The 18,621-nt window shown below is 42.0% G+C and overlaps 2 protein-coding genes across 2 annotated transcripts in view; one reads left to right on the top strand and one right to left on the bottom strand.

Annotated features, from left to right (window-relative positions):
* Window positions 1-18,621, bottom strand: part of phlpp1 (PH domain and leucine rich repeat protein phosphatase 1) — a 79,633-nt gene that overhangs the window by 3,317 nt on the left and 57,695 nt on the right. The gene's annotated exons all lie outside the window — the stretch shown is intronic.
* The window catches only part of mep1bb (meprin A subunit beta b), a 37,478-nt gene that overhangs the window by 17,542 nt on the left and 1,315 nt on the right, over window positions 1-18,621 (top strand). The window contains exons 10-13 of the mRNA XM_056264807.1: window positions 2,281-2,496; window positions 9,612-10,079; window positions 10,361-10,540; window positions 17,220-17,436. Of these exons, the coding sequence (XP_056120782.1) occupies window positions 2,281-2,496; window positions 9,612-10,079; window positions 10,361-10,540; window positions 17,220-17,436 (1,081 nt within the window). The remainder of the gene's footprint in view (window positions 1-2,280; window positions 2,497-9,611; window positions 10,080-10,360; window positions 10,541-17,219; window positions 17,437-18,621) is intronic.

The following is an 18,621-nucleotide window of genomic DNA, read 5'->3' as shown; positions in this document are numbered from 1 at the left end:
CCCATTGCTGGGGTGGGAAATGAAGGGTCTGGAAGTCTTGGACTTTTGGAGTTTTACCAGATACCTTGAGCATCGGAGTCAGTGGGATGTATTGGAGCCTCGCCATGCCGACACCGTCACGAGTCCGGTGGTCCCAGTTCCGGTGGTCCCGAGTCCGGTGGTCCCAGTTCCGGTGGTCCCGAGTCCGGTGGTCCCAAATCCGGGGGTCCCGAGTCCGGTGGTCCGAAGGCGGAGGAGGAGGAAGAAAGAGACGTCTACCGTCACTTCTGCCGATTCAGAGACTGTTCACGCTCCATCTGCCCAGCCAGAGACTGTTCACGTCACGTCTGCCCAGCCAGAGACTGTTCACGTCACGTCTGCCCAGCCAGAGACTGTTCACGTCACGTCTGCCCAGCCAGAGACTGTTCACGTCACGTCTGCCCAGCCAGAGACTGTTCACGTCACGTCTGCCCAGCCAGAGACTGTTCACGTCACGTCTGCCCAGCCAGAGACTGTTCACGTCACGTCTGCCCAGCCAGAGACTGTTCACGTCCCAGTCAGAGACTGTTCACGTTCCGTCTGCCTTCATGGACCTGGACCACCTGGAGCGTCTGGCTCGGATCCTGGACATGCCCGTGTCTGCTATTCCAGAGCCGTTGCCCGTTCCAGAGCCGGAGCCGGAGCCAGTGACCGTTCCAGAGCCAGAGCCAGTGCCCGTTCCAGAGCCAGAGCCGGAGCCCGTTCCAGAGCCGGAGCCAGTGTCTGTTCCTGAGCCGGAGCCAGTGTCTGTTCCTGAGCCGGAGCCAGTGTCTGTTCCTGAGCCGGAGCCAGTGTCTGTTCCTGAGCCGGAGCCAGTGTCTGTTCCTGAGCCGGAGCCAGTGTCTGTTCCTGAGCCGGAGCCAGTGTCTGTTCCTGAGCCGGAGCCAGTGTCTGTTCCTGAGCCGTGGCCGCCCGAGGGTTCTTCACCGCCCTGGCCGCCCGAGGGTTCTTCACCGCCCTGGCCGCCCGAGGGTTCTTCACCGCCCTGGCCGCCCGAGGGTTCTTCACCGCCCTGGCCGCACGAGGGTTCTTCACCGCCCTGGCCGCACGAGGGTTCTTCACCGCCCTGGCCGCCCGAGGGTTCTTCACCGCCCTGGCCGCCCGAGGGGTCGTCTGCTTCGCCCTGGCCACCCGATGGACTGTCCGCTTCGCCCGGGCAGCCGGATGAACTGACCGCTTCGCCCGGGCAGCCGGATGAACTGACCGCTTCGCCCTGGTCACCGGCTAAATCGTTATTTCCCGTTTTTGTTCCCCTACATGGACCTGGCCCACCATCCCTCCCCCTGATCCTCCGCCATTCCACCTCCCTCCTGAACTCTTGTGTTGTGTGTTAGTTGTCTTGGAGCGTCTGGTAGCCGCTCCGTAGAGGGGGGGTCATGTCACAGTGTCTGGTTTATGTTCCCTGGTGTCCACTAGAGGTCCTCTTTCCTCACGGTGTCATTCACGTTTGGAACTGCATTCCCCACAATCCTTGTCTGCGCTCATCACTGTTCATTGAACTCAGCTGTTCCCCATCATGATTGTCTTGTTCTGTGTATAAATACCCTGCCTGTTTAGTGTTTGTTACGGAGTCCTTGTATATTGTCACACCACTTCTGGTAGCCTGTTTTTGCCTGTTCTTGTTTGTTTTCTTGTTTTTGGATTGCCTTTTGGATTTGACCTTTGCCTGGACTAGTTTGTGAGTACGGATTACCCTATTAAATACTGCTTTTGGATCTAACCCCTGTTTCCCGTGTGTGGATCGTGACAGCGCCGCGTTGTTAAAGCGCCATGATAGTAAAGCCCAATTTATACTTCTGCGTCCAACTCACGCCGTAGCTACGTCGTAAGCTGTGTGTAGCACGCGTACCCTTCGGCGTACCCTGACGTGCACCTCTCCAAAAATGTAACAACGCGTCAATTGTATGCGGACGCAAGCGCTGTGATTGGTCTGCTAGAACCCCTCCCTCGGGTTTCACATGCTCCCAGTGCATGTGTAATTGCGCACCAACGCGAACAACGATGCAGAAGTATAAATGAAAACCAACGCGTAGTCTATAGCGTAAAGCGGTCACAGGTGTATGTTTGTTGAGTAATTTACAATGGCTTCGAACGCGGTTTAACCAATCAGAATCAAGGACCGGAACTATCCGTTTTATAACACTCCTTTACTTTGACTACAAACAACTCTCATAATCACTCAACGTGAGCATTTTTGAAACGTGGAAATAGTCCTTGCAATTGTCAGTTCGTATACTATCTGTATAACCATCATGTTTTCAGGAAAGGGTTATTTCATGCACTTGAGCACAGCGGTTGGGATGGAGGAGGACAAGGCACTGCTGGAGAGCAGGATTCTTTACCCCAAGCGAGGATTCCAGTGCCTGCAGTTTTTCCTCTACAATAGCGGTCATCCTAGTGACCAGCTCAGGATCTGGACGCGAGAGTTCGACATGGCAAACCCGAACGGGACCCTGCATCTCATTCAGCAGATTGAAGGTACAAATGTTTAGCCTTGGATTAATGAATATCAGGCGCTATTTTAAATGTGACTGGTGTCAAATACTTTTTATTTGCACCACACGGTTTTATTTATTTATTTATTTATTTTGCATTAGTCTTATTACACACCTCAAATGTCTTGAATGAAAGACATTTGATTTCATTCCATTTTCAGGGAACTGGGGTTACACGCATAGCCCTAAGATGTTCCCTTTTGAGGGGAACTCGCCGATGCGTCATGGTGTTGATGGCTTGGGAACACTAATACCCACTAATGCTAAGGGAATGCCTGCTGCAACTAAGCTGTGAACTGTGCACAATCATAGTGACCTAGGTATAACAACTCTACTGACAAATTTGGAGGTAAACGTCAACACTTTACAGGGCGCATCCCCTGTGACTTGTATAACAGCCTCTTCCCCTAACAGCCAGTGACAATAGGTGCTAGGGAATATATGCTTAGCCATACACCAAGCCAAAAGAGGAATTCGGAGTATAACTCTACGAAATACTCTTTTTCTCTGTTGCAGAAAGCGACTCTTAAACAGGGGAGTATAACCCTACTTAAAATCGTATTAACTATAGAGGAGGGGGACGAAATGAAGGAATGAAAACTGGAGAACCCGCCCAGATAACTCTCATTCTTCCACTTAGCTTTCACTTAGGGAGTGGCTCTACAGACTAGTGCGCACAAGACATATCTCTTTTTGCCTAGAAAGATGCCATATAGCAACCCATCCACAGGGGAGCATAATATCCTTCTTACAACGCAACAATAATTAGGGAGGAAACAGAATGAGAACTTGGGACACCTGTCCAGCGATAGTCCTTTTCACATCTCCATCATAGTCCTCCAGGCGATGAAGCAATTGCACTCACATCCTGCTGGAGGGAGGGCAATCACAACAAAGAGGTAACATAACAACCGTACCTTCTGTTAAAAGATCAAACTAAAATGTAAGGGGTTGCATCAACTCACTGAGACAACTCCTTCAGTAGGCTGCCACCTCACCTTCATATAGAGCAGGGATGGGCAACTTCGGTCCTGGAGGGCCACTGTCCTGCAGAGTTTAGCTCCAACCCTGACAAATTTTTTTTTTTTAGTAATCCTGAAAACATTGATTAGCTTGTTCAGGTGTATTTAATTAGGTTTGGAGCTAAACTCTCCAGGACAGTGGCCCTCCAGGACCGGAGTTGCCCATCCCTGATATAGAGGGTGAGCAACGGAAAGTGAGGGGGATGTAAGGTTCTACTGCCACCAACCCTATTAAGAAATAGTTGTCTCTCATCAGTTTCTCCATCTGAGCAGTAAGAAGCGCAGCTTAATTGTGAAGGGGTCACATCATCTAACTGCAAAAACTCCTTTAATAAGCTCCAACTTCAGCAGTTCATTGCTAACACTTCAGATAATACTGAAGCTAAAGCAACATAAGTTAAGAGGTCGCATCATCTCACCGCGACCACTCCTTCAATAGACTGCTGCCTCAGAAGTTCATTGCTAACACCTCCAGTCAAACCGAAAGGAAGGCAACCGCAAGTCATATCGTCTCACTGTGACAGTTCCTTCCATAAACGGTTGACCCTCAGCAATTCCCATCCGTTGGTTTCTTATGCTACGTTCACACCGGACGCGAATAGCGCGTCAAATTCGCGCCTACCGCGTCTAGTTATACGCTTGACCACTTTGAATCCATTCGCGCATCAAGAGCGAAATTCACGCGCGTAAAAAACAAAACTTTGAAGCGAAATTTACGCGCGTCTGAATCGAAACCCGTTGGCGGCCATCTTTTTTTATGTTGATCGAGCATTCATCGAGAGAGTCACCGCTCTGTATTTGCTCTGAATAGCATATATTCTGAATACGAGAGCAGAACGGCGGCGTAGGGGTCATCGTCGCCGTATTTGTGTCCACCAGACCCTTCAAAGGCGAACCCAGTGTGGCGAGTTTCACCATTTGCTCGCTCCAGGAGCTGCGCCTGGATGACGGCCGCTGTCAGCGGTACTTCCGCCTGTCCCGCGCCCAGCTTGATGACCTGTTGTCCCGCATCGGAGCGAGGATCACCCTCGCCCTCATCCACCTAATCTGTCATTTATTTTTGTTTTGATGATAAATGGAGCCAGCCTCCAAAAGTGATTAATCTGTCCTGTGATTTTTTTCTCTCTCACACACATCACTGTCCAGACACGAATGTTGGTTGTCTTTACATTATAATAATATTTCATATAGGCCTAATCTAGATATGGAATAAATAGCATTTAATACAAAATGAATATGTCTCATAGGCCTATATTGAAATCAAGTTTTATGTGATAAAATATTTGCTTTGTTGTGCATTAGAACTACATTAGAACCACCGTCAAATTACAAAATAATTTATTGAAGCATCCAGATACTTCACCACGTGATAGCAGCAAGCAGCTAGGCTCCTGATTGGTTAACGCGGCGCGAATTGACGCAGAAGTTCAAATTTTTCAACTCGGGCGGCAGACGCGAATTCGCGTCAAACGCGTGAATGCACAAAATGCACCATTCGCGCGTAACGCGCCAGACGCTCAATTCGCGCCATACGCGCGAATGAGGCGTATATTCGCGTCTACCGCGCCGCGCTCTACGCCTCATTCGCGCCGCGGGAATTTTTTACGCGCGTAACGCGTCTTTGCATTGACTTAACATTGAAATCACTCGCGCCTGACGCGCTATTCGCGTCCGGTGTGAACGTAGCATAATACTAAACACCTCTGCTGAAATATATATCAACCCTGGGTTTATAATAACACCCACTCCCAAACTCATATGTGTTAAGCACAAACGATCTAGCTTGTCCCTAAAAAGCCAGAATGCAAAAGCGAACATAATATGTTTTTCGCTAATGATTCTGCTTCAAACAACCTACTGTGCCCCAATACCGTCCTCTGAGGGTGAGGGAAGGTAAGGGAGAAGGGAAATGGTGGAGGTGGGGGGAAGGTGATGAATTATATATTTACTTTTAATCCTTTTTAACCAGTCTTTCAGACTGTTGTCAATTTGGACTTCCCTCAAATCTTGGCTTCAACTGCACCTACGCCTCTCTGAAGTTTCCCACCACTGTCTCAACAGCAGTGTCGAAAAGTCCAGAGGGCGATAACGTGGCATCAAGGAGAAAAGATATCTCCCTCTCCTTGATCCCCAACAGACTGAGCCAGAGATGCCTCTATGAAACCACCATAGTCACCATTAAGCAGCCAATGGCAGCAGATGTCTGTTTAGTTGCTTGGAGAGACAAATCCGCAGTACGGTGTAGTTCGGCAACTGCTTCAAGCGACAATCTCAGCCCATTATCCAGGTCCTTCGGGAGGTCAGCCTGGTAAGCCTGCAACACTGCCATTAGCCGTGTTTCCACCGTCGGGCCAAAAGTGAGCGTGCTAGTGCATGCCAGGGCCAGACGTCTTTCCAGTGTCACTTCCGGGGCTTAATCGGGCCTCATCGGGTCTTCCTCTGGGCCAATGGCCAGTGGTTTTTGGCCCGCTGAATACCTTGGTCCAAAGCGGGCTAACTGGGACTTGAGGAGTGGTCATGAACAAAGGTGGTGTCAACACTGCTGTTCATTTCCCATGTTATCATATCAGGCTACCAGCTAACCCTTAGCATTTAAGACATTTAAAAGAAATTCAGCTCAAAACTCACTTTCAGACACCAGCAAGTGTTTGAAATAACTTCGGATTGCGAACCGATGGGGATTGTGATCACCATATGAGGAAAAAATATATTTACGCTAAAGGCTAGTTATGCTAACCATTGTGATAATAAATACACATGTGTTTGATTTATGGAAAATACCAGAGACTGTTTGAAGAATGTAGACAAATCATATATTATTATAATTGTGTATTCATTTGGTTTCATCTGTCTCTTCCCTATGCCTTTGTTGATACCGGACTAATGCATAAATACCTAGTTCTACAAGAAAGACTCAGGAGGCAAGAGAACGTATGAATAAGATTTATTTAACAGTTGTATGCAAATTAGTATCAAATAGATGAAATTATAAAGGTCTTTGGCGTAGGCCCTCTCTGTAGTCCAAATCCAGGGGGGAGCAGATGATTGCAGAAGTTGCAGTTCCTGCCTAAAGATGAAGGCAGGGGCAGAGCCTACCCCCGATGGGTGGACAGGGGCCGACCTGGTGGTGGTGGAGAGGATGGGGTTGAACGCCGGTGTCAGTATCTGCGAACGTAGTAATGGGTGTTAACCGGACTTATATCCTCCATATGCTGATAAGTCTTTGACTCATTTGGTAGCGATCCCATTATCTACATGGCACAGCTGATTGGTTGCTGTTGTATCAGTGATAAATGAGCTGCAGCTCAACATTCAAACAAATACCGGGGTGTTGCAGTCTGCAGCGCACTTTCAGAAACCCTCCACCTTCCCCAGATCCACCTGTATAGATCTGCGACGGGGTTTAATTCATGAATGATACATGTGCAGCAGCAGCATGTCTTACCTGCTCACAGCAATGTCTGTGAATGTATTGGCAGTAGCAAGTCTCTGTACTTGCTCTGCAGCAGCAGCAGCAGAATAGCAGATCTTTTCCGCCAAGACCAAATACATTAACATTGCATATCCATTACCATGCCAATCTCTATTACCAGAGATTTGTAATCTCCCAAGAGTTGTCATGATAGAAATGACATATATTCTGGTTAACTCATATAACTCCTGTTTTCTTCTCATAAGCTCCCTCTGTTGCTCTGGCTTGAAAGGATCACATTATAGTGACATGGGAGAGATTGCTCAAACCTCCCCAGATCGCATAATGTTGTGGAAAATGAATAGAAATGCTCACACTTTCTAAAGAAATTTAACATAATTAAACATATTTTATCAATATTTTTCTAAATGTGTAAGTTCAAAGTAAATCAAAGTAACTTTGGACTTAAAAGCCTTAAAGGGGTCATATAATGCCATTTTTATACAAGTTAATATGATTCTTTAGGGTCTAAATAAAAAGTTTGTAATATACTTTGATTAAAAATTCTCATTAGTATTGTAAGAAAACACTCATTTTACCTGGTCAAAAACAGCTCTGTTTTCAGCACGCCATTTCAGTGCATGTGTCTTTAAATGATAATGAGCTTTAAACTCCGGCCCTCTGTTCTGTGGGGCGTTTTGACTTAACACACGCGGAGTGTTACCTTAACAGTTGAGGGTATATTTTGGAACAAGAATGGCAGCGGGAGTCTCTGAGGACACATCTGTACAACCGTATCAATTTGAACCAGAGTCGGACCCGGAACAAGATGACGGCCGCAAAGAAGTTCGACAATTAAGGCTCGAACAGGACGTTTCTGAATGGTTGGTAAACGTAATGTCACTTTGATCTATCTTTGTATGTACTGGCAGAGTAGAGTAGTGAGATACAAACACTATGTGTTTACTGATGTATATGTTAGTTCATTGACAGATTGATGTTTATAGCTAATGGTCATGAAAAACTTTTTTTCGCGATTTGCAAAGATTAATATAAAGGTTAATAAAACTTTACACTCACTTCTTCTGGAGGTGCAGCAGGAACACGAATAGTTGGTACCGATTCTTTTTTCAGGAGCAGCTTCTTAGCAAAACCAGCTTTATACTGACCCTCGTTTATAAAGCAGTCTGGTGAGAAATGATTTGCGCAAACATAAACGCATTGGGGAATATTCCCTTCGAAAACAAAACTCAGCCACTGCGTCTTCAGCGGTTCGGATTTAGGAACATCAAAATGACTGCTGTGTTCGTTATTACACCAAAGAACAGAACACCACAATCGCTTAGACGCTATTCTGCTCCAGAGTATCAACAATAGCGGACTATGATGACAGCTCGCTCAGGGCGGGTCTGTGTTGTAACGCTGCTGTCAATCAACAATCGTGGGAGGGGCGTCCGACCGTGTGACGTCACATGGTCGAACGGCTCGATTTGAGACAGGGGAAAACATATAAGGAGATTAAAACAAAAACACTGGATGGATTTTTATCATTATATGATGGTTGTGTACAGGCACTGCCAACACACATTTCAGTACAATCAACTTGTAAAAGTGCATGTACCATTATATGACCCCTTTAATGGAGTTGTTTTGTGCAACATAATTGATGTGCACTCCTGACACAAATGAATAAATTACTGTCACTGGCTCAAGGTCCGAGGCTATTAGCCCAACCTGGCATTTTGTTAGCCCTGGCCCGACAGTGGAAAAGTGTGCAGGGCTCCACCAGCCTGACCTGCTGATATGCTTGGCCATGGGCTGCCCTGAAGCGATCATCCAACCTTAATCCTACTCTAGCTGTGGCACGGGCCATGAGCTCTAATAATTTGTGTGTTGTGGCATCGTTACCAGGAGATGGGAAAATCAAAGTAAATTTCACGCTTTAAGAGATTTCCTTGTTTATTTTAATCAGAAAAAACATCTACTTTTAAATTGGTATCTATCCAGCCGATGCACCGTTTTCACAAACTATAGTTGTGAACAGAAACTATAGTTAACTTTTGTATTCCCATTTAGCAAAAGAAACAATCCACTATAGCCGGATGACTTTACAAAAAAGGAGGAAAATTTCGAGAGATTGATTACATTGGTCATCATACAGAAATATGTCAAGTTTGCAGCTGTATTTGAAACACCCATGAAGCAGTATTACACGTTTTCTGTAATTCAATGCTAAGCCAGTATAACACAAAGTAAAGTATAGTGTAATGAATGCATGTACTGTACAGAACTTTTTTTAATACCTGTGGAAATGTATAATCAGTGTCTAAGAAAAGGGTCCATTGGTTCTGAATACACAGGAGCTTCTCAACAGAAAGAACAGCACAAGAAAAGTGACTTGTTGCTTTTATAAAACAGATACTAACTAATAAATAAATTTAGGAGAAAAAAATGTGTGAATCAGATAGATCGGATTTGTCCTTCCACTTCATGTTGGGTATAAGGTTAATAGTTGGGCTCTATGAGTGCTATGCAGTGACATACTGTACAGGGTAGCTATTACTAGATAACCACTGGAACTAGAACACTAGGTTGACTGAATTAACAACACAACCAGCTGCTTTATTCATTAACAGTGACTCTTTTATGTCTTTTATTTGAAAGCTCCTCCCGGTGGCCTGTGGCAAATCCACCACGTGAGCCTGAACGTCTCCAAAAAGGTCCGTGTGGTGTTCGAGGGAATTAAAGGGAGTGGAAACACAGGCGGACTCTCACTAGACGACATCAACCTATCAGAGACGACTTGCCCTGAACATGTATGGATGATTAAGGACTTCAGAAGCATTCTGGAGAACACGCCAATGGACACTGCTATTTATAGCCCGCGTTTCAGATCTAAGGATGGCTACACCTTCCAAATGAGCCTGTATCCCAATGGCACAGCTGGATACCCAGGCGAGCTGGGAGCTTATGCTCACTTAACGTCAGGGGACGATGCCGTGAATGACAGTCTGGTCTGGCCTGCCCGCTGGAAGCAGATGACCATGATGCTGATGGACCAGAACGCAGACATCCGCAAACGTATGTCCAACCAGAGGAGCGTAACAACAGACCCCACGATGAAAGTGGAAGGTGAGGTGTTGTTGATTTGGGTGTATGATTCCCATCATGTCCTGCTAGATTTCTGAAATGTTTACATGCCAAATTTAGTGTTTCCCATTAATTACGTAGACTAATCTAACCACAGTGTCATAATGAATTGACAAATATATTTACACTCCCCAATATTTGGTCACTGAAAAGGGGTTGGAGGTCTTAATTGGGAGCTCTCTTGATCCCAAGGTGTAGATTATCAGATTGATGCTGGCCTGAAACACCGAATCATCACTCTTTTGTTCAAATTTCCTCTTTAGGGACTGAACATTTCTTCTGGGATGATCCACGTAAAGTTGGGATGAAAGTAACAGAAGACGACGGGACAGAGTACTTCCGTGGTCCAGGTGCCGGGACCCCCGTTTACCTCACCCAGGCCAGAGCCCTGAGCCGAGACTTCATCAAGGGCGGAGATGCCATCTTCCTCCTCACAATGGAAGGTGAGCACTGAGAAACACAGGGCCATTTCACAACTCAGTGGACTTATTTCTCATTAGCTGATCATTTATTCAAAAAGACTTTAAATGCTCAAAGGAATAGAATGAAATCTCGTTTACTTCCTCTTATTCGATCTAAACCTACCGTACACTCTTAAAATAAAAGGTTTAATTGGGTTCTATATAGACTCAGTCAATTGTAAAAAACACTTTACGCCAAAAAGGTTGCATATAAGGAGAAATGTCATAAATGATTGCGTATACTTTCATGTTTAAAGGTTTTTTTTCTAGTTGTGAAGTATAAATACATATAATGTAATCAAAATAAAAAAATAATCAAAACAAAGTAATTGATTAAAACTAAATCCATAAAATTATCCCATGATGGGAACTCCTAATTGTCATGAAACTGATATGACAGGGTTGAAGATCCAAATGCAGTCGTTTAATAAGGGGTAATCCAGAATCGAAAATCCATACAGGCAAAAGGTCAAAAGCACAGAGTCAACAGTCCAAACTATGACAAAGTCCAAGGCACAGGCGGACAGAGGAATCCAAAACAACAGGAAAAAAGAATCAAAAACCAAGACACAGGGAAACAGAAATACAGTACATAGAAAGTATATAGAAAGACTAAACCAGTCTTTTAAACTCCTTGATTTCTCTTAACAACTTAAAATATAATCTGAATGCACAATAAACTATAGTAAAATTTATTTACATCTCTCGACAGAAAGGTTTTTGCAGGTTTTAATAAAATGTTATTTTTAATAACAGTAGTCATAATAAGCATATGTCCAGTACGTGCCTCAGGCTTGCATAGTAATCGCCAACTCAATAATCCTCGGCAAACTTCGACAGCGGGTTGAACCGGCTCATTCGGTTCTTTTTGAGTCAGACGTGCTACTTCAGCTTGTGCGTCTTGCGTCATCAACCCAGAACTAAAGTTCGATTTAGTTCGATTAATGAACCGGTTACTTCTTATGAAGCAGCTCAAAAGAAAGATTCCTTCAAGAACCGAACATCACTAATGTGTGTTGGACAGGGTTGGAACTAAACTGTGCAGGGCTGTTGCAGCTCCAGTGTTGGCCAGACATCAAATTTTGGTTGAAAATGAAAATCGGGTTGACGTCCAAACCCAACATTTGTATCATGTCAAGCAACATTGTTGGCAAGGCATGAAATTTTGATTGAAAGTTTATTTTGATTTGATATCAAAACCTAATGTTGTCTTTACATCAAATTCCAACGTTGAGTTGGAATAAACACCAGAGATCTATCAAACCCCAACCTTTAAAGAAAGATGATTACATATAGTTAGAACGGAATTTGTTGGCATGTGTAACGAATCACACAATAATAATATACATAAAATGTATTTAAGGGGGCCGGAAGGCCAATTTAGCTCAAAAGGAATGATTCATCGATTTGCAATGAATCTTGACCGAATCACTATGGAACCGAGCAAATGACTCGTTTAGAGTTCATTTGAACGGGCCGTAATTATAACCTTGGCAACAGATATGAATATCCAATCTATAGTGAAACACTATGTATTAGCAAGGTAACTTTAGATCGACAGTACAAGACATTAAATGTGCAAGCACAACACAAGGCAAATATCTTTTCAAATATAATGACGACTTTATTAACTATTCTAAACACATAAAACTAAGGTCTAAACACAATCACACACACACGCATTCATACAAGGCGCAGAGGAAGAGAGAGAGAGTGAGTTTTCACGTGAGATGCACTTTGTAAGACATGACCTGAACGAACCACCAAGCATTAATTTAAACCTTCGTTTCTTAGACAGGTTATTCAATTTACATTTAAAGCACCAGTCAGTTAGAGTCTGGAGTAAGTTACTTGCTTGTCTTTGTGTTGCTCAGGGAGTTCCGTTTTTGCGGTGCTTCGTCAAAGGGGTTTCCCGACCGGGTCCGTGTGGCTGGTTGTCTTTGAAGTGCCTGGATGGAAGTTTCTGAACAGCCGGTCACGTGTGGTTGGCAGGCGAATAAGAGTCTTTACAGTTTGAAGCGCGTTGCAGGAGAGACGTTTAAACGAACTTCGCAGCAACTTAACTTTGAACCGAGACTTTTACGAAAACAAGAAAATAAAGGAAGAAATGAAAGTAAGACGAGTTAGATGGCTTGAATGAGCTGTTTTAACCCCGATCTTGATGGGTTATTTGTCTGCTGGTCTAATTTGGTCTGGTCGATGTAGAAGCGTGCGAACACGCTCTTTGGTGTTTTCAGAGAGAAGCACGAACAGGAACACTCTCTTGCTGTTGCTAGAGAGAGGCGCAAACTTAGTTCAACACCGAACCGAACTCAAAACCCCGAACTGCTCTCTGAACCGAATTTCTTTTTCTAACTCTTACTCTAACTCCTTTGTTCGGGTCTTTAACTTAAAGTTAGTCCGACCTCTTTTGGAGAATTCTGACCAATGAGACAATGGCATCATTTTGGGAGGTGGATCGAGTTCCTAGTTATCGTTATCTGGGATCTGCTTGGGTTCCAGCACTTAGCAGAGAACAAGAGACCCCAGTTTAAACATTATAGATTATTATAATCATACAAAACATTTTACACAGATTTCAAACAAGCCACCTTTTGAATTAAAGACATACGATTCTTTTGATTGGAAGCACGATACTCTTTCATCCATACACACAGTTATATCACAATTACATGATTTATATGTGATCTACGCATAATACAAACATGAATTGTAGGAACAACAAGAATTATGATGTTTGATTAAGTCCACGGAGCATTGTTCTGCGTGAGTTTTAATTGGTTTGATATGTGAAGTCTGTAAGTCTCTCACGTTCCGTGAAAGCGTGGTCTGTTTTACATCGCTGTCCTGCTCAGCAGTGGTGGTGCTGAGGGAGGTCAAAGGTTGTCAGGCCCCTTGGTGGTCAGGCCTGTTTCACCATTTTTGAGCAGCTTTGTCTTGCTTAAGGATGAGACAGTGACAACGTTCTTCCTGTTTAGGCTTATCTCTTGGGCCATAAAAGTCTTCTCTGGGGGGTTTTCTAGACAATTTGGAGCCAGTCTTGTGACTTTGGAATGTGGTATTCAGATCCGAAATGCTGAATCACATTTGAATAAATCCCATGAGAGATTAGAAAGATTAATTCGTGTTTGGTTCATCCTTAAAGTCTCTACACATGACACCAAACTTTTAACGAAGCCAGGTTTTTGTTGTAATTGAAAAATCAGCGAACTGTGAAACTTGAATACCACAGTCAGGCAAATGTCAAGATCCACTGTCAGCCCGACCCAAAGTATTTATTTTAAGACATCAGCAGAGAACGTTAACAAATTTTTTAATCTTCTCATCTTCTTATGGCCCAACGTCTGCTAAACGTCATAAGGTTTAATGTCCACACAACGTTAAATTAAAACATCATTACACGTTGATATTTTGTTGGTTTTCAGTTGTGCTAATAAGGAAAATCTAACATCTTCCAAACCCTGGCGACATCTAATTGTCTCATGCTAACGCAGTACTGACAACAAACACTGACCGTCTTCTAAACGTCTCATAGCAACGCCAATATGTCATTTGCATGAGACATTTGGAAGATGTTGGATTTTAATTACAATTTGATTACGTTTACGATGTCTAATGATGCTATAATTTGACGTTGTGTGGACGTCAGTCTTGTGACTTTCAGCAGACGTTGGGATTTGGTTACTTAATACCTTAACTTAAGACCAACAAAATTGTAACGTCTAATGATGCTATAATTTGACGTAGTGTGGATGTTAGTTTTATGACGTTTAGCAGATGTTTGGTTTTGGTCACTTAACCCCTTCAGACCTGAATTATGTTTCAAGTTTCTGAAAAATATAAAAGTACATTTTCCTAGCTCATGAGGCTTCTATAAATGAGACCAAATGAAAATAATAATAAAAAATATTGGCTTTCATTGTAATTTTTTTTGTCCATTCCAATGGACGTCAGGTCAAAACAGGTGTACTTCCCAAAAATGTACCAACATGAAATAAATTAATAAACATAAAATTTGTTGGTCTATACTTTAAGCTTTTTCTCAAGGTCAAAAAAATGTTCAGCAGTATACCATTTCAACTTTAATTTTGAGGTTTTTGTTTTACAGATTACACATTGTTTGTAACAAACTAAATATCTTTGAATCAATCAATATGGTCATATTAAAGTCATTTTCTGTGTGCATCTTTCTTTTTTTAGATCAAAAACTTGAATATTATAACATTGCAACTTTAATTTTAAGGTTTTTGCTTTATAGATCGCACATTTGTTTATTCATAACAAAATAAACCTAGGAATCAATCAATGCATTCACGTTAGAGTCATTTCCTGTGTGCATCTTTGAAACAATTTCTCTGTTAACGGTTTTCTTGTATTTTTGCAGTACATTACTGGCAGCACGGTTGCCAGCAAGTTACTGTATTTCGATTTCCAGTAACTGTAGTGTAATTCACTTTACAGTGCACAAGATCAGTACTGTAAAATACAAAATAGAGTACTTTTCAGTATTTTTACTGTATTTCGTAATTTGGTCTGCTTCTGCTGTAATTAATTATACGGCATTGTACTGTAATATCTATATTGATACATTACTGCTAAATATTATTGTAATTTTCAAAATAGTTACTAATAATGATAATATTATATTATAATAATATAATATAGTTATTCGGAAAATATATAGTAGGAAGAAAATACTATGGAAGTCAATGGCTACTGTCAACTGTCTTGTTACCGACATTCTTCAAAATATCTTATTTTGTGTTCAGCAGAATAAAGAAACTCATACAGGTTTGGAACAACATGAGGGTGAGTAAGTGATGATGACAAATATAATTTTTGGGTGAACTATACCTTTAAAGGGATAGTTCACCCAAAAATTAAAATTAGCCCATGATTTACTCATCCTCTAGCCATCCTAGGTGTATGACATTCTTCTTTTGAACACAATCAGAGTTATATAAAAAAATGTCCTGGCTCTTCCAAGCTTTATAATGGCTGTGAATGGTTGTTTCTCTATTGAAAGTCCATAAAAGTGCATCTGTCCATCATAAAAGTGCATCTATCCATCATAAAAGTGCATCTATCCATCATAAAAGTGCATCTATCCATAAAATAATATTAATATAAAATAAAATATGAAAAATATTCATATTCAAGTTGCGCGCTTTAGATTTAAGTCAAATCCGTATGTTGGTTTGGCCGGAAGGTAGTTATTTTACTTTATAAAGTTTTAAATACGGATATTTTTCTTACATCTCCATCTTCCTCATCACTCCACATAAAGTCAACATCTGAGATATTTCCATCAGCTATATGTTCAAGCACTTCAAGAACTGTTTATTCTGCATATGAAAAAGTTTCAAAAATGTATCGGTACTGTGATATAGATTTTTTTTATATAAGAAATTTCAACCAGCATAACTGAAAATGTGATTTCAGTAACAGGCATTCGAACACTGTCCATTCTAATGGACAGACACATTTGAAAAAATCCTGATTTAAAACGTGCAATTCTACAATCGATTTTTAACTTTAATTAATAAGTTCAATCTTTCTATTTTACATACAAACTATGAAATACTGGCAAATATATATAAAAAATGTAAATAAAACCATATAAAATGTTGCTTGCTTCTGTGCTTGGAGTGAAGTGCTGCCATGCTTCTCTTCAATGTAGTGTTTTTTTATATAATTACTACATGCAGAGCTTTACTCCCATTTGATTGGATGACAAACGTCCAATCTCATGGACTGCAGGCTTTAAACTAGGTGAAATGCTCCAGAAGTTAAAAAAAAAGGGGGCTAACATGTGATGTCCATTGTAATGGACGCAGGGTCTGAATGGGTTAAAACCCTGACTTAAAACTAACAAAATGTCAACGTCAGCAGTCGTCATATTCTACATCAAATTGACGTTGACATTGGACGTTGTTCTGACTGTCTAATGTCTTGAATTTCAACCACCCAACGTCAGAACCTATATTCAACCAATTTGCAACATCTTATGATGTCCATTGCCTGCTGGGTATGAAGGTATTTCTTCCATGGAACACAAAAGATGATGTTTAACAGAATGTTCACACTGCTCTATTCCATACAGTCAAAGCTGACAATGATTGTCAAGAGGCAAAAAAGCACCAAAAAGTATTGTAATGTCCAACATCACTTGTTTTTTAGGGCAGTCGTGGCCTGATGGTTAGAGTCAGACTGGTAACCCGAAGGTTGCAGGTTCGATTCTCAATACCGGCAGAAAATGACTGATGTACCCTTGAGCAAGGCACTTAACCCCCAATCGCTCCCTGGGCGCCACAGCATAATGGCTGCCCACAGTGTGTGTGTGTGTGTGTGTTCACTACTCCTAATGTGTGTGCACTTACTAACTTGGATGGGTTAATAGTTCACTTCAAAATGTAAATTCTGTCATCATTTACTCACCCTCAAGTTTTTCCAAACCTGTATGAGTTTCATTCTTCTACTAAACAAAAAAGACGATTTTTTTGAAGAATGTCGGTAACCAAACAGTTGATGTTCCCTAATGACTTCCATAGTAATTTGTTTTCCTACCATGGAAGTCAATGGGGTAAGACCTCAATGGAAGTCAACTGGATGCTATGTTACTTGTGTGCTCACGTTTGTCCATCTGTTTGTGTTCTCGTAGATATCTCTCATTTGGTTGCTTCACAGCCCTTCCCTTCCACAACCATGACTCCAACAAACTCAACTGCGGCAACACCCGGTCCAACAAATTCAGACAACACGTCAACCAGCACTACATCTGCCACCACCACCACTACACCTCACGACCCATGTGTGTCAGTGCAATGTGAAAATGATGGCGTGTGTGTGCTGAACGACGCAGGAGAGGCGATGTGCAGGTAATATGTGAGAGGCCAGTTCGCTGGACTTTTTTAGAACCACTTTGGTTCTTGGAAGTATTTTTCCAGGTAATTTTTTTCCATTGGGTTTTCCAAAAATTCTACCCTAAAGAGTGTAAGCCATGAATAAAAACCAACCAGCTCTCAAAACAAAACATGAAAAAAACGTTTAAATAAATCAGATAGAAGGACACTAAAATAAAAAAAATGACAGTATGAATCTATTATAAAGTATATGGATGTTATTATAAAGTATTTAATTATAAAGTATTTGATTGTCTGTATAAAAAAACTAAAAGATAAATGAGACACTAAACTACTCAAATTGAAATACTCAATTGATCTACTTATACTACGCCCTAAAAGTATGTACTGCTTTTCTTTTGTAAAGAAAAAGTACATTGTTTTGAGTGTGTAGCACAAGAGTAGGCAAGCTTTTGGACAAACTACTGGCTCATTTCCGTTGTGTTGTACATGTTCCGTTGTGTTGTGAACTTATGCTTGCTTTTTTAATTTCGTTGTGTTGTGCACTACTGGGCCACCGTAGAATAGAGTCATTAGGCGATAAATTGAAGCGCTCGTCTGTGTGAAGACTGCGCACGAGCCACAAGAGAACATTCCTCCACTGATAACATTGCCAACAAATACTCAGCACGATTTCAAAAACAACACATTTCATTGCCGGATCGCCTCTTATTTAACACAAATGAACGTCAACTGGACATGTTTCACTTGCATTAGGTATAGCCGTGCAGCGAGATGTTTAAAAAAATGGTGGGGATAATATTGACCCTGGCAAAAAGTGCCACCCATCCATCCCACCCGCAAATTATGCATGTGTCATTATCATGTGACCTACCAGCATCAGTTACTTCCAGAGTAAGGACTTAAGATGTTTACATGACACTCCCGTTTACATACAATTTTCATTATTCTGATTATTCGCTAAGAATTTTGGGTATTTTTACCATCATTATTTACATACTCCAATGCTCGGCACAAATGATAACCTCAAATATAGTATGTGTGTTACTGGCCACTGTTTTAATCTACTTATGTCGAATGCAAAACACATTTCTGTGGATGAATTGGATTTGTTTCCTGTGACGCACCTAAAAGTGTCTTCATTTCGATGTTTTCGACAATCAATGTACTGCGTTATATTTATATGGCACAACGTTGTCA

The sequence above is a fragment of the Rhinichthys klamathensis genome, unplaced genomic scaffold (assembly GCF_029890125.1).
Source record: "Rhinichthys klamathensis goyatoka isolate OS25496 unplaced genomic scaffold, OSU_Roscu_1.1 h1tg000011l_1, whole genome shotgun sequence".
NCBI classification, from domain to species: domain Eukaryota; kingdom Metazoa; phylum Chordata; class Actinopteri; order Cypriniformes; family Leuciscidae; genus Rhinichthys; species Rhinichthys klamathensis.
This window is presented reverse-complemented; position numbering and strand designations above follow the sequence as displayed.